At 43.6% G+C, this 14,470-nt stretch overlaps 1 protein-coding gene across 4 annotated transcripts in view; it reads right to left on the reverse strand.

Moving 5' to 3' along the window:
- scn4ab (sodium channel, voltage-gated, type IV, alpha, b) overlaps nt 1–14,470 on the reverse strand; it is a 41,960-nt gene that overhangs the window by 10,773 nt on the left and 16,717 nt on the right. Inside the window, exons 2-17 of one of the 4 annotated variants that reach the window (XM_079282132.1) lie at nt 13,287–13,470; nt 12,611–12,748; nt 12,098–12,216; nt 11,895–11,984; nt 10,654–10,782; nt 9,903–9,994; nt 9,536–9,811; nt 7,995–8,058; nt 7,779–7,818; nt 7,269–7,469; nt 7,099–7,192; nt 6,521–6,759; nt 4,051–4,122; nt 3,680–3,781; nt 3,233–3,589; nt 186–384 (exon numbers count right to left, since the gene is read on the reverse strand). In XM_079282132.1, coding sequence (XP_079138258.1) covers nt 186–384; nt 3,233–3,589; nt 3,680–3,781; nt 4,051–4,122; nt 6,521–6,759; nt 7,099–7,192; nt 7,269–7,469; nt 7,779–7,818; nt 7,995–8,058; nt 9,536–9,811; nt 9,903–9,994; nt 10,654–10,782; nt 11,895–11,984; nt 12,098–12,216; nt 12,611–12,748; nt 13,287–13,418 — 2,344 coding nt within the window. In that variant the 5' untranslated portion in view covers nt 13,419–13,470. Of the gene's footprint in view, nt 1–185; nt 385–3,232; nt 3,590–3,679; nt 3,782–4,050; nt 4,123–6,520; nt 6,760–7,098; nt 7,193–7,268; nt 7,470–7,778; nt 7,921–7,994; nt 8,059–9,173; nt 9,182–9,535; nt 9,812–9,902; nt 9,995–10,653; nt 10,783–11,894; nt 11,985–12,097; nt 12,217–12,610; nt 12,749–13,286; nt 13,471–14,470 lie in introns of those variants that run through there. The other 3 variants (XM_079282131.1, XM_079282130.1, XM_079282133.1) reach the window with 3 other exon arrangements.

Below are 14,470 nucleotides of genomic sequence, written 5' to 3' on the forward strand. Positions count from 1 at the left end.
CAGTAAGTCACACAAAATACATCCAGTCATGAAATCTGTGATTCAATGAACTTCATAGTGAACATTTAATTTGAACATAACGACCTGGAACACTGAATAAATCCTGAAACTTAACAAATAACACCAAGAAAAGAACACATCAATAGATACATAAGTCTTTGCTGTAGTTTCAGGTCTGGTCCTACCGGTGTGGTCTGGGTTGATATGGTCCTTCTTTCTAGTGATGGTCCAGATTTGTTCCAGGATCCATTTCTTTGTCCAATCCACAGCCCTACTGATCCGGTTTATGGCGATCTGCAAATTGTTTTCTCCTTCTTCTTCTGGAGCCGCAAGATTATCACCGCTAAATGAGCTCAGCAACAAGGCCAGGAACAGATTCAGGACCTGAAACAAGACCAGGAACATATGAAACAGATTCAAGACAAGGAAAATTGCTCCCGTAGCTGTACCTACGGTATGATAGAATCTGAATTGTAAGTCACTTTGGATAAAAGCATCTGCTGAATGACTGTAATGTAATGTAAATGTAATGAACAGATTCGGGACCTGAAACAAGAGCAGGAACATATGAAACACATTCAAGACCAGGAACATATTCAGGACCTGAAACAAGACCAGTAACAGAGGAATCCTCTACTGGACTCTATGGGTTATACTCTCCTCCAATCACGAGCACAAGCTCATTGAAAATTTGAATTAGCGTAGCCAGCAGTCAGGAAGTGCCTACCTGAATATATGTGCACCCCACAGTATATACGGCAACGCCTGTGCTTTTAGAACTAGGGTTACAACATCGTAACCTTCATTCTAACTCACACAGTCTCCACCCTTGACTGGCCTCGATGGGTACAGCAGACGAAATATGCCCTGCCACCACGTAATATCGATCCCAACCACACTGATCCTGAATTAAAGGTTAGCCGCCACAGCCCACCTACTTCTAGGCTACCTAGGCTGCTATAGCTGAGTAAGGCGCCCCTGCCAATCCAGGTAGTAAGAAACTGAACTGGGTATAGCCATTGCCCAAATCTGAATGTGTCTGAAAGCCAAGCCACAGCCACCTTGCACTTCACAGTACCTGGGCCATCAAGGAGCACTGGGCCATGTATCAAGCCCAGAGGGCGGCTCTGGTGCAACACAACCGACTGTTGGGATCTGACTATATGGCTTCGACATGTGCTGTGGAACAAAGAGAGAGTCAGGCCTTCCCTTTTGCAAGCAAAGGTTTCATCCTGATTGTAGTTTGATGAGCACCAAACCCCCACCTCTGAAGAAATTCACATTAGAGTGCGAGTTTCCTCCCCCCAAAAACTATGCGTTCTTGAAGTTACCTGAAAGCAGCGATGCAATCTAATTGGCTGAGGGCCAAGAACCCCAGAACCCCTGTGGTTCAGCAACCTTTCTACAAAACTACCTGCAGCCCCCACCTCAATGCTTTTTCCGTCGAGCTAGGGAGCACACACAACGTTGTTCCCCTTTTTAACCAAAACCAAAAGTCCCTTATCCAGACGACAGCGATTCTCTTCCACCGAGAGCATACCTCCCGTGGCCGCGCTGCATGAGCCCACCGAAGCGCAGAAGAACCCCCCTCAATCAGCACGATTGCATCGTACCGTAAGGCAAAATAGATTCTGGGCAGAGTTAGAGAGTTTCATTTGTGTTTATTTTATCTTGTTTATGTGCTTAAAGTACTGTTCATTTTTTATAACGTGGTGTATGCTTTATGATCACCGACACTAACGGTCGCTGAGATTGCTAGTGTTGTGTAGAAGTAGCATGTATTCCATGCTACTGTGATTCGTGTCGAGACAGCCGCAGTGAGGTCGGGGACTGCGTCTCAGGTCAGAGGTCGGAATTGCGTCTGTAACAAAGAGCCCGGTTCTTGCTCCTCTGGCTGGGGGAACAGTTTACCGAACTCCAGCGCGACGGAGCTTAATCTCTTGTTTTATTTAATTTTGTTTTGTTCCTTTCCCTTCTCTCTTACTAATCCACACACACACACACACATATAGCTTTGAGCTAATGTAGCTACGTGCTAAACGGCTACCGGAACGTATTGACGCCGGGTCTCCTGTGGGCTATTCACCATTTTGAGTCTCGCGCATGAGAGACGTCACCATGTCCCAACTACGTCATACGTCGCTGAGCTGTTCCCTCGCTCCTCCCCCTACGCACACATACACACACACACTCCCCCCCCTCTTTTCAATCGTCTGTTGATTTTAGATGGCGTGCTCATGAATGTATAGTTGTTGTTAGTTTAGATATTAGTTGACTAGATCATTAGTATTAGAACGTAATAAACTCTGTTATATTTTAAAGAGCAGCTGTCTGTGATTTGTGCATATATTGTGATAATAGCTGTATATGTGGTCTGTGCTCGAACTTAAACCTTCACTTTCACTCTGAATGTGTAATAGTACTCAGACTATTGACATTGTGAGTAAACACTAATTATGAGACTTAGTTTATCGTTTGGTTATTGGTCCCTGTTCGCAGGGTGGTGCCCCATTATTATTAATAATCATTAATAATTGTTACTGACATTAATAATTCTGTTGATGTCAAGAATTTAGTTTCTTAGATGCTGATAACCCAAACACGCTCCTTTACGTTCCCAACACGACACACACTAACTGTTTTCACCAGTCCCGTGTTGTTCCAGTGAGCACAGACCCTGTTTCAGGGGTCTGAAGTGCTGGAGGAACAAAACCACTTCCTGTACCTCAAGGAGGTTGATGTTTCTGTCCACACCACCAAACGTTCTCCCAAGTTTGGCCCTCCCCCAACCTGTCATAGATGCATACGCCAAAACTGTTATGTAGGAGGTCCCTCATCCCAGCAGAGATAAAAGACGACCCCTATGCCACGGTCCTGCAGCACCGTGTCCACACATCTGCTGACACACCACATTTGTCATCACAATTAGGAAGTCATGAAAATGAATCCATAGATTCTTGGGCAGCAATCGGCGGGCCGGGACACGACAATCACTGATGAAGTTCTTGAAGCGGTGACTGCATTTTTGGAGAAAGGCAGTCTGGATAGCTTAGCTTAGCGTGCTGCCTCATATACTGAGGGGTCTGCAGGTATTCGGGTCGGCACGTCCTGATTGTCCGGCTACATTTATTCATAATTTCAGTGTGTGAAGGTATGTTAGTGATTGGAGGAGAGTGTTACCCGTAGAGTCCAGTAAAGGTCAAAGAGTATCTTTGTGCCTACAGGGACTCACCACCAGGTTTCCGATGACGAGGACCATCATGAAGACAATCAGACACATGGTCTGACCTGAGACCTCCATGCAGTCCCACATGGTCTCAATCCACTCTCCACATAGGACCCTGAAGATGATGAGGAAGGCGTGGAAGAAGTCGTACATGTGCCAGCGGGGAAGTTTGCAGTCGAGTGCGATGCGACAGACGCAGTCTTTGTAGTTCTTCCCGAATAGCTGCATGCCGACGACCGCGAAGATGAAGACGATGATGGCCAGGACCAGAGTCAGGTTCCCCAGAGCACCCACCGAATTCCCAATGATCTTTATCAACATGTTAAGGGTCGGCCACGACTTGGCCAGCTTAAACACTCGCATCTGGACATGAGACAGGCAGGGAGACAGGTGAGAAGACAGACATATAGACAGACAGGTAAAAAGTAATTTGAGTGATGAGTTCACACCGACCAATCGGAAGGAGCGCAGCACAGACAGGCCCTGAACGTTAGCCAATCCCAGCTCCACCAGACTCATGGTGACGATGATGCTGTCAAAGATGTTCCAGCCCACCTGCAGCCATGGCAACAGAACAATGACAGACACGTCTTACCATGGCAACAGAACAATGACAGACACGTCTTACCATGGCAACAAAACAATGACAGACACGTGTTACCATGGCAACAAAAACAATGACAGACACGTGTCCATGTATCATGTGTCATGTATCCATGAGAATATCTGTCATGAGGTGAAGGAAAGACGTGAATGAGGATTCTTAAGACTTCAAGCCATGGTGCTGGTTAGAGAACCACCAGTCAACAAACAAGAAGTCTGACCTGGAAGTAGTAGTACGGGTCCATGGCCAGAAGTTTGAGGACCATCTCAGCTGTGAAGATCCCTGTGAAGACCTGAGGGGGGGTCAGAGGTCAGCAGAAGAAGCTATTAAATGAATGGGGTTTACAGCTGATGGCACAAATAAACGGAAGCTGTCCGCTTTGGATTCTTAGCTGACAGAACTTTTGAGTGAGAATATACAAAAGAACATTTTCAAATGTTCAGCCAGGAAGTAGGCAGCTCTGACTTCTTTTGGTTGCCTCAGTGAAACAAATCAATCATCAATCCTCATGTTCAGCTCGTGAGGTTTCCAGCTATATGACGCTACACACGTGGACCAAATTGTTGGTACCCTTCCGTTAAAGAAAGAAAAACCCACAATGGTCACTGAAATAACTTGAAACTGACAAAAGTAATAATAAATAAAATGTACTAAAAATGAACGAATGAAAATCAGACATTCCGTCTGTTGAGTTTATAGTACATTATATATTATATATATATTGGGGCGACCGTGGCTCACTGGGTTAAGAGGGTTGGCTGTGTCAAAATAGTTGAGATCCCAGGGAAGCTGCTTTAAATGAGGGAATACATGTTCGGTATGTAAATTAGGCTAAAGGGACATAGAGCGTATAATTATAGTTTAACGGATGAAATCTAATAATCATTTTAAAGCAAGCGTGTATTACATGACAAATGTAAAGTGATTTTAACAAATGTAAACCTGATAATAATAATAAGTGTATCTGAGTATAGTGCAGTTTGTGTGTAGAAAGTACGGAGAAAGAGGAAGTAAGCAGGGTGTTAGCTTCAAGGGATGGGGAAATAACGGTGGTTGAGAAGAAAAGACAAAGCACAATGATGAAGGATGAGATCAATAATCATTTTATAAGCAAATGGCTACTTAGTAAAGTGATTAACAACTGTAGCTGTGATTATGATAACTAATCTGTGTTAGAAATGTGTGAGTGTAGGAAAAGGGGAAGTACAACAGATGTTGAACACCCAGACACGTGCAGAGCTTGATTAAGTAAGTGCCCAGACAGGGAAGTTGGGGTGATTTCCTCATGCACACACACACAAAAGTTCCAAACACCAAATCAATGATGTCATGTTCATCATGGGCTGAGGGAGGCCGTGTTGAGGAAGAGGGGGGAGAGACGGGAGAGGCAGCCCAAAAGTGTTATAAAAGAAGTAACTTGCAAACAGCAAGACGGGATTTCTACACAAGTGCTCTGAGAAGAAGATACGGATGATCGCAACTGAAGTATCCGAGGACTTCGTCTCTGTTCACGGAAAGAAGACCGCAGTTTGTGGACAAAGAATTGAAAGACGGAGATTTTCCTCTCCCCACTGCTCGCCGTTAACAACTGAACAACGGAGAAGACGCAGCAGTCCTAGAAAGACTTTGTACTGAGTTTTGTGGACTGTTGGCCGAACTTCGCTGCGAGAGCAGGAGGAGCCCGAGGGTCCGGCCGGACCTTCGCTCCTAACAACTCCAAAAGAACCTTTTCATCGCACCATTGAAAATCCAGCTCCAACCGAGCCGTCTCGGCATCTAAAACTAATGAGTATAATCTGAAGAAGAATCAAGTGTAGTAACGTTTAATGAGAGCTGTAGCTTAACCCTTGCAAACTAACTAAATATAACCTGCAATAAATATCTAATCTGCATTTAAAGTAAATTTCTCAAGTGCATTCATTTGCTCAAGTAGTAAAAGTTCCTCGTGGCAGTAAAAAGTTAAAGCCATTGTATGTCTAACAACTGAGTTCTGTAAGGTTATCCTAGAGACCGAATCCACTTAACAATCCCTTACGGTTTTAGAAAGAAGAGATCCTAGCCGTTAAAACCTAACCTAGCATTTACCAAGAGCACGGATCCATAAGAGGGAAGCTGCCATAACCGACGCGACTGGTAGGAGCGCCCGGGGTCAGGGTGGCACCTCGACCGAGTGCACTCAGACCGGAGGAAGCAGGGTAGACGTCGGGAGTGACGGCAGTTAGAAGAGCCAGGCGAGTTCCCTTGCAAGAACACCAGCTCGACAATCTTTTAATAGAGAGCTGAGTCAGTAAGTAGCCCCGTATCGGGCCAGAAGTACCCCAGGATCTAACAGCTGGTAACCGCAAGGTCAATGGTTTCGATCCTCGACTGGGACGTGTCACGTGTCAAAGTGTACCTGAGCAATACACTGAACCCCCGGCTCCCCGGGCACCTGTCATTGGCAGCCCACTGCTCCCTATATACAGGGATGGGTCAAATGCAGAGACAAATTTCCCCCTTAATTAAATGGATCAATATAGTATAAAAAAATTAAATATCGACATTGTGTCATAAAAAGTGCTACTTGTACTTGTTTTACAGATCAACAGTACTTTTACCTTACAGATGCTCAGCCTGTGTTGAAGCTGTGATCTCACTTGAAAAAAGAAACAGAAAAGAAACCAACTCTCTGACTTCTCTTCATCACTGACCAGATTTCCGATGCTCAGAAGCTCCTCAAACTCCTCAGCCATCGGGTAATGCTCCATGGCCATGAAGACGGTGTTGAGGATTATACAGATGGTGATTCCCAGGTCAACGAACGGGTCCATGACGATGAGGTAGAGGTACCGTTTAATCCACTGCCAGCAGCCACAACAGTTCCATTTCAGGAAGATGTCGGCAAAGACATACCAACACGGAGGACACGGTCTCTGGTCGTCTGCAAAGTCTGAAACACACAGCGAGTTAGAGACGATGCAAATCGAAAGTTGTTTTTGAAATGAAACTAAGTCTGTCGATCATTCGTGTAGAAACGAAGCAGAGATCCTCAACAGGAATATTACATCATCAGTCTGTGAACAGAACGTTACGTCATCAGTTTGACTCCTTTCTTCATCCGTTTTATCTCCTCGTCTCGTTCCAATAAACGATCAATACATTTGGCGGATTGATCGTTGGAGATTCACATGTTGCTCTCATGTGTTCAGGAACACTGTGGTGGATCTGTTTTTTGTTTTCGAATTAAAGTGTATACCTTCCATGTCTGTGTGTACATGTCTGTGTGTACCTTCAATGGCAGTGTGGTCTTCCTCGTGGCCATTTATTTCTGCAGATGAATTCTTCTTCTGTGGTGCCGTACCTTGTTCCCTGCAGGCCACCTGCTGTAACAACAAGCAGAATAAATGTTGAGTGTGTTTTCACTGTCAGCTGATTGAATGTAGTTTCATCATTTCAGACCTCCTCCTCTCTCATCTTCAGCATCTCCAGGATCTGAGCATACTCCTCCTCCTTCTGTTTGGCCTCGGCCATCGTGGCCTCATTCTGCTCAGCGTACGCCATGGCGACCACGGCGAGAATGAGGTTAATGAGGTAGAAGGAGCCGAGGAAGATGATGACCACGAAGAAGATCATGTAGGTTTTACCGGCGGCTCGCAGTGTCTGCAACCCAGGTGGATGAGAGACAGACAGGTGATATAAAGGCAGGTGAGAGACAGACAGGTGACATACAGACAGGTGAAATAAATCAAACTGTTTCTGTTCATGTCCTCCTCTATGATTGGTTGTCTGTCCTCTCCATCTTTAAACTGTCTACACAAAGAGAGCAGATGTATTCCCACAACGTTCACTCTAACTAAAAAGTCATGAAACTAAGAAATCATTACAATGTGAGTGAAAATCAAAGACCAGTTAGTCATGGGACCAGTTAGTCATGGGACCAGTTAGTACTGGGACCAGTCCCTTACTGACCAGCTGGAACAGGTTCTCCCAGAAGTCCTGAGTCATCAGTCTGAACAGAGACAGGAACGCCCAACCAAACGAGTCATAGCTCGTGTATCCGTAGTTTGGGTTTCTCCCCACCTTCAGACAGACGTAACCCTCAGGACAGACCCTGAACACATCATCATCTTCATCATCATCACCATCGGTATTATTATTATTGATCATTGATTGTTGTGAACTCACCCGGCATCAGAGCTGTTTCCACACAGCAGAGCATCAAGCTGACCTGGCTGGTAGTAGTAGTTCTCTATCAGACAGGCAGACAGACAGAGAAAGGGACAGTCAGATGGACAGAGAGACAGACAGGCAGAGAGAGAGAGACAGAGTCCGTCTCAACATGTGTAGATGTCTTCAGGATTGGACTCTGTAAAATCAAGTTACGAAGGTTACGATATTGCAGTGGCGGGCCGTGCATTTTAGACCTGGGCCTTCACTGCTGTCCTGCAGCTGAAATACCACCTTATAACCACATAATGCCGCCACAGCTGTTATTCATTTTTAACCGTTCGGTACGAGTCGTTTGAATAATGCTAGAACATTTAGTAAATGCAAAAGCCTAAATTCAGGATAATATAATGTGCTCAGCTGGTCTGGCTGTGGGATCCGCCATCATCGTAATGACTAGCCGCGACCCAAAGAGATTATCATCGGATTTTACTTTCACAACTTGAACATTGAACGTACTGCTCTGCAGTGTCTTTCCTCGTCTCAGCCCCCTGTGTCATGGTGTGGTACATCTTACTCGGGTCAGAATGCCCATATTTGATTGGCTGAGCTGCATCACGTGATGTGATTCACTACCCATCAGCCTCTGCTGTTAAGTTTCGCGGCAGAGCTACACATGGACACTGAGCGGCATGTAATGCTGACGTCATTATAGGCCGGCTAGCAGGCTCTGATACGTCAAAGAATACGCCCAACATGTCAAACTAAATATCTGATTGGTTGAACACAATCAACAATATCGTCCCCATTCACTTAAACTGCTCATGGATGCACTTGTGAGTCTGCAGGCCTCGGGTCTCGCTTCTTACCTAGAGACACAGAGGTGAGATCTGATTGGATAAAAGCTCTACTTAAAACAAGCTGCACTGGAAGCAGAGCAACTGAGGAAGACAGGAGCTGTGCAATGAGAACATAAGGTAATGGGAAAAATATTTATATAAATTACAATACATGTAGTGTACTTTTGAACAATTATTAAATTATAAAACAGATATAACTTTGTGATTCTGTTTAGGCCAGCAGAGAAGGTCTTGCAGGCCCTGACGGCCCACCACTGATTAATGGTAGTAGTATTTGTATCATACCTGGGTTGCCGATATACTTGGGGTATTAATGGTAGTAGTATTTGTATCACACCTGGGTTGCTGATGTACTTGGAGTATTAATGGTAGTAGGATTTGTATCATACCTGGGTTGCCGATGTACTTGGAGTATTAATGGTGGTAGTATTTGTGTCATACCTGGATTGCTGATGTACTTGGGGTATTAATGGTAGTAGGATTTGTATCATACCTGGGTTGCTGATGTACTTGGGGTATTAATGGTGGTAGTATTGTATCAAACCTGGGTTGCTGATGTACTTGGAGTATTAATGGTAGTAGTATTGTGTCATACCTGGGTTGCTGATGTACTTGGAGTATTAATGGTAGTAGTATTTGTATAATTCCTGGGTTGCTGATGTACTTGGGGAATTAATGGTAGTAGTATTTGTATCATACCTGGGTTGCTGATGTACTTGGAGTTATCAAAGCCGCTGCTTTCTGTATTGTTGCTTTGGGTGACGTTGCCATGGTAACCAGTACCGAGGTCGGATGTGTTAGATGTGTTGTTGCCGAGCAACAGCGGTGGTATCAGAACACATTTCTGACGCAGGTTTCCCATGAAGAGCTGCAGACCAATCAGAGCGAAGACGCTGAGACAGAACACCGTCAGAATCATGACATCAGCCAGCTTCTTCACTGATTGGATGAGAGCTCCGACAATCGTCTTCAGACCTGACGGGGGGGGGGGGGAATTAAAAACTGACCGACCAATCTAAATCAGAATCGTAAACTCACACACACACGCACACACACACACACTGACCAGGGATGACTGTGATGGTCTTCAGAGCTCGAAGAACCCTGAATGTTCTCAACACAGAAAGATTTCCCAAATCGACAAACTCTGTCAGGTATCTGAAACACAGAGACATCATCATCATCATCACCATCACCACCATCATCGAGAAAAATCTCAATACCAAGCAGACGACTTCTAGATTAGAAAGTTGATCTTAACTGTTTTAAATAGAGTCATCTTTTAACCCTAGGTTCTTTATAAAGTAGTAAAAAGCATTTATGATTTCAATTAAAGCGATTAATAACAATAACAATTATAATAATGATAATAATGACGATTATAATAATGATATTAAAATAACACTAAAAAACAATAGGTTCTCTTGTGCTAAAGCTCGAAATAGGTTAAGTATGTGTATTATTGTGTATAAAGTATTTGTATTATTGTTTATAAAGTATGTGTATTATTGTGTATAAAGTATTTGTATTATTGTTTCTAAAGTATTTGTATTATTGTGCATGAAGTATGTGTATTATTGTTTATAAAGTATTTGTATTATTGTGTATAAAGTATTTGTATTATTGTGTATAAAGTACGTGTATTATTGTGTATAAAGTATTTGTATTATTGTGTATAAAGTATTTGTATTATTGTGTATAAAGTATGTGTATTATTGTGTATAAAGTATTTGTATTATTGTGTATAAAGTATGTGTATTATTGTGTATAAAGTAAGTGTATTATTGTGTATAAAGTATGTGTATTATGAGTATTACGCCATGCTGATGACCATGAAGTCCAACCAGTTCCAGGGGTCTTTCAGGAAGGTGAACCCACCAACACAAAATCCTCTGGACACAACTTTGATCGTTGCTTCAAATGTGTAGATGAACGTAAACACGTATCTGTTCAACGACAGAAAAATACGTCAGACATTGACACATAAAAAAAAAGCTGAAACTACAGATGGTGAGAGATCAAATATTTGTCTGGACTTTTAGTGCTTCATAAAGGCTGCAGCAATCAACACACATTTATAATTAAATAACTTATAATACAAATGACATCCTGATGGTGTTCATATAAAGCCTGCACAGTAGTGCTAAACTATTACCACTGATAAGGTCTCCTCTCCTGATGGGACGTCCTCTAGTGCCCCCTTCAGGACAAACACACTGTAGTGCCCCCCGTCATTACAAACACAGTGTGGTGCCCCCCCTCAATACAAACAGTGTGGTGCCCCCCCTCATTACAAACAGTGTGGTGCCCCCCCTCAGAACAAACACAGTGTGGTGCCCCACCTCATTACAAACAGTGTGGTGCCCCCCCCTCATGACAAACACAGTGTAGTGCCCCCCCTCATGACAAACACAGTGTGGTGCCCCCCCTCAGAACAAACACAGTGTGGTGCCCCCCCTCATGACAAACACAGTGTGGTGCCCCCCCTCAGAACAAACACAGTGTGGTGCCCCCCCTCAATACAAACACAGTGTGGTGCCCCCCCTCATTATAAACACATGTGTGGTGCCCCCCCTCAGAACAAACAGTGTGGTGCCCCCCCCCCTCATGACAAACACAGTGTGGTGCCCCCCCTCATTACAAACATATGTGTGGTGCCCCCCCTCAGAACAAACAGTGTGGTGCCCCCCCCCTCATGACAAACACAGTGTAGTGCCCCACCTCATGACAAACACATGTGTCCATGTTGGTGAGAGCTGCTACACATTTAATCGACTCTTTCTAAATAACATTCTGGTTTGGTCAAACTATTTTTTTACTAACAAACCAAGAGGAAAAAAAATGACGTCACATGGCGGATGCCGAGGTCACTGATTGGACAGTTTTGATGATGTCATCCAGCATCGTCAGAGTTACATGGACCCATAGAGGAAACTCTTATGTGTTTTATTGTTACCCACCGCTGCTGTGTGTATATTTGTGTGTATTCTCGTGTGTATTTGTGTATATTTGTGTGTATGTGTGTGTATTTGTCTGTAAACTTTGTGTGTTGACTCACTCCACAGTTTTGCTCCACGCTGGAGGATCACTCAGAGTCATGAACGCACAGTTGGCCAGAATCGTTACCATGATGAACAAACTGAATAACGTTTTTAAGGTTTTAAGGAACAAAAAACATCAGCTGATTGTTTAACAATAACATGCAAATCAAAGCAAACCGGCCAATGAAGGAGAAGCACATTGTGACATCATAAAGGATATGAGTGAATTAGGATCTTGATGGCGATGGTCCTCAGTGGGTTGAACGGACTCAGCAGGTAACACGCCGACTCAGCATTAAACCTGTAAATGACGTTTCCTTTACCGAGCACGATGAACGTCTGCATAGAAACAGACAGGTCAGAGACAGACAGGTAAGAAAAACAAAGAGAGACAGACAGGTAAGAGAGACAAAGAGAGACAGACAGACCATTCAGAGGGACAGACAGGTAAGAGAGACACTCAGGTAAGAGAGGTAGAGACAGACAGACAGTTCAGCGAGACAGACAGGTCAGAGAGACAGACAGGTATACTGATTCATTACATTACTTAGCTGATGATTGAAACCTTTACTGAGACAAACAATCTAAAAATGAATCAATGATCAGATTTACTTTCGAATGTGACTTCTGCAGCTGAAGCTGAGAATAAATTGATGATTGATGATTGATTTATTGATTAATACTGTTCAGTCCCTGGGTCACAGGGAATGTCATTTGTCAAAGAGAGGGAGACCTTCTGTGATTGGTAGAAGGGATCCAGCTCCTCCAGTGGGGTGTTGAGAAGCCCAGGAGGCGGGTCTCCGTAGATGAATGGGAGGGGTTTCCCGACCTCTAGGTCACTGGCTGGTTTAGGAAGATCTTCCTTTGCTATCTGTCATTCAAAGGAACAATTTTTCATTAATTTATATTGTTATTAAATTGTGATCAACCCTTTACTAAGCCCCGTCCCCTGCTGAGACTCCATCAATCTACACTGGAGTCCACACTGTTACTAACTGCACTCCCTGAATAAATGTGATCTAATGTTGAAAAACAATCATTAGAAAGCAGCATATGTATACATTTAGTATACCTTCTAGAGGAGCATAGACAAACTAATACATCCCATCTCCAATATTAGCTCTACAGGTCATCTGTGTTATTTACAATGTCAGCTCTACAGGTTGTTATGTAGAAACGTATCGTTCTAGAACGAGCTCCAAATCCACAAAACCAGCCAGAAAATGAAGAAAATCTACAATTCTTGCATGAGAGTCTTTGGAGCCGGATAGTTGTCATGAGATGATTGGCCGATCTGCATTTGAGTACGGAACTTGAAGGATTAATTGATTAATTATTCTCAGAGAATTCATTGCTCATTTTCAGTGTATTGATTAATTGTAACGATAGCTGATCAATGTTTTTTGTACCTCTATGTTCTTCTCCTTCCTCCCCTGTTGCTCCTTCTCCTCAACTTCGTGTCGTCGCTGAATTTCCTCCAGCGAGGACAGCGTGAAGTGTTTTAAGACCTCCGAACCAACAGGGGGCAGCAGAGGGGCCATCCTGGCATCACGCAGCGCTGCTTGAGCTCCACCGTCTTCTAGTAATCACCTCCTGTAGGAGAAGAGAGGGGATGATGCCTGTTTGTGAAATCATCACCAAATGCAATCTATTGTTTTTTTCGTGTTGCTCAGGATGCAGACAATGGCAACGGAAAGTCAATTGATGATGGACACACAAATTGAAGGCATCCGTGTGACTATGCACTGATCATAGCGAGTGACTTTGTATTAAATTTATATTTATTTTATATATAAATACATATACAGTCCTGTTTATCTTTATGTCAACATAAAATACAACAAATTAGTGCTAAGTGTAGAAATAAAATATTGAAATAATAAATTTACGACAGCAGCAGTTTCAACTTGTAAACATGAACTGAATTGAATGTAGAAACATTCAAGATAAAAACAGATAATATTGGGGGAATTATTTTAATGAATGCGGTTTGACGAACTGTCAACGGCAGAAAGTTTGATCGTCTTTAAAAACTACAACAACAAAAAGCAACAATGACGTTTGTAGAGTCCAGCTGTGGATTATTGAGCTGTGTGCAACGCCTCTTTTATTTGTTTACGTATGAAAAAAAAGTCCTCCACAAAGGAAACACCAGTGTTTCCTGTTTCCTCTTATAGCTCTTCCACAAAGGAGACACCACAAATGACAAACCCTGGTTCACAGCAGAACTCAGACAGCTAATGCTGCGTTCACACCGGTCGCGTTGATTTTTTGACACACTGCAAAATCGCGGCCAACGCGCCGCCGGTCGTGTTCACACCAAACGTCGCAAAATCGCGTGGCGCCGGAGAGGGGGCGTGGTTTATCGACTGGAAGCCGTTCACCTGGCCGTCATTTCTTTCAGCTTTCAACCGTGAAAGGAATAAGGACAATTGCTGCTTTGTACGTGTTGTGGAAGTCCCTCAAACGTCAGAATGCCAAACGCCGTCATGTCTGGTTCATAATATTGTTCAGAGGAGCTCCGTGGATTTCATCGAGCTGTATTCACTGTGTCTAGCAAGCCACCGGTCGCTGTTTACTACAGCTGTAGGAA

This window comes from Melanostigma gelatinosum (genome assembly GCF_949748355.1).
Source record: "Melanostigma gelatinosum genome assembly, chromosome: 13".
NCBI lineage: Eukaryota > Metazoa > Chordata > Actinopteri > Perciformes > Zoarcidae > Melanostigma > Melanostigma gelatinosum.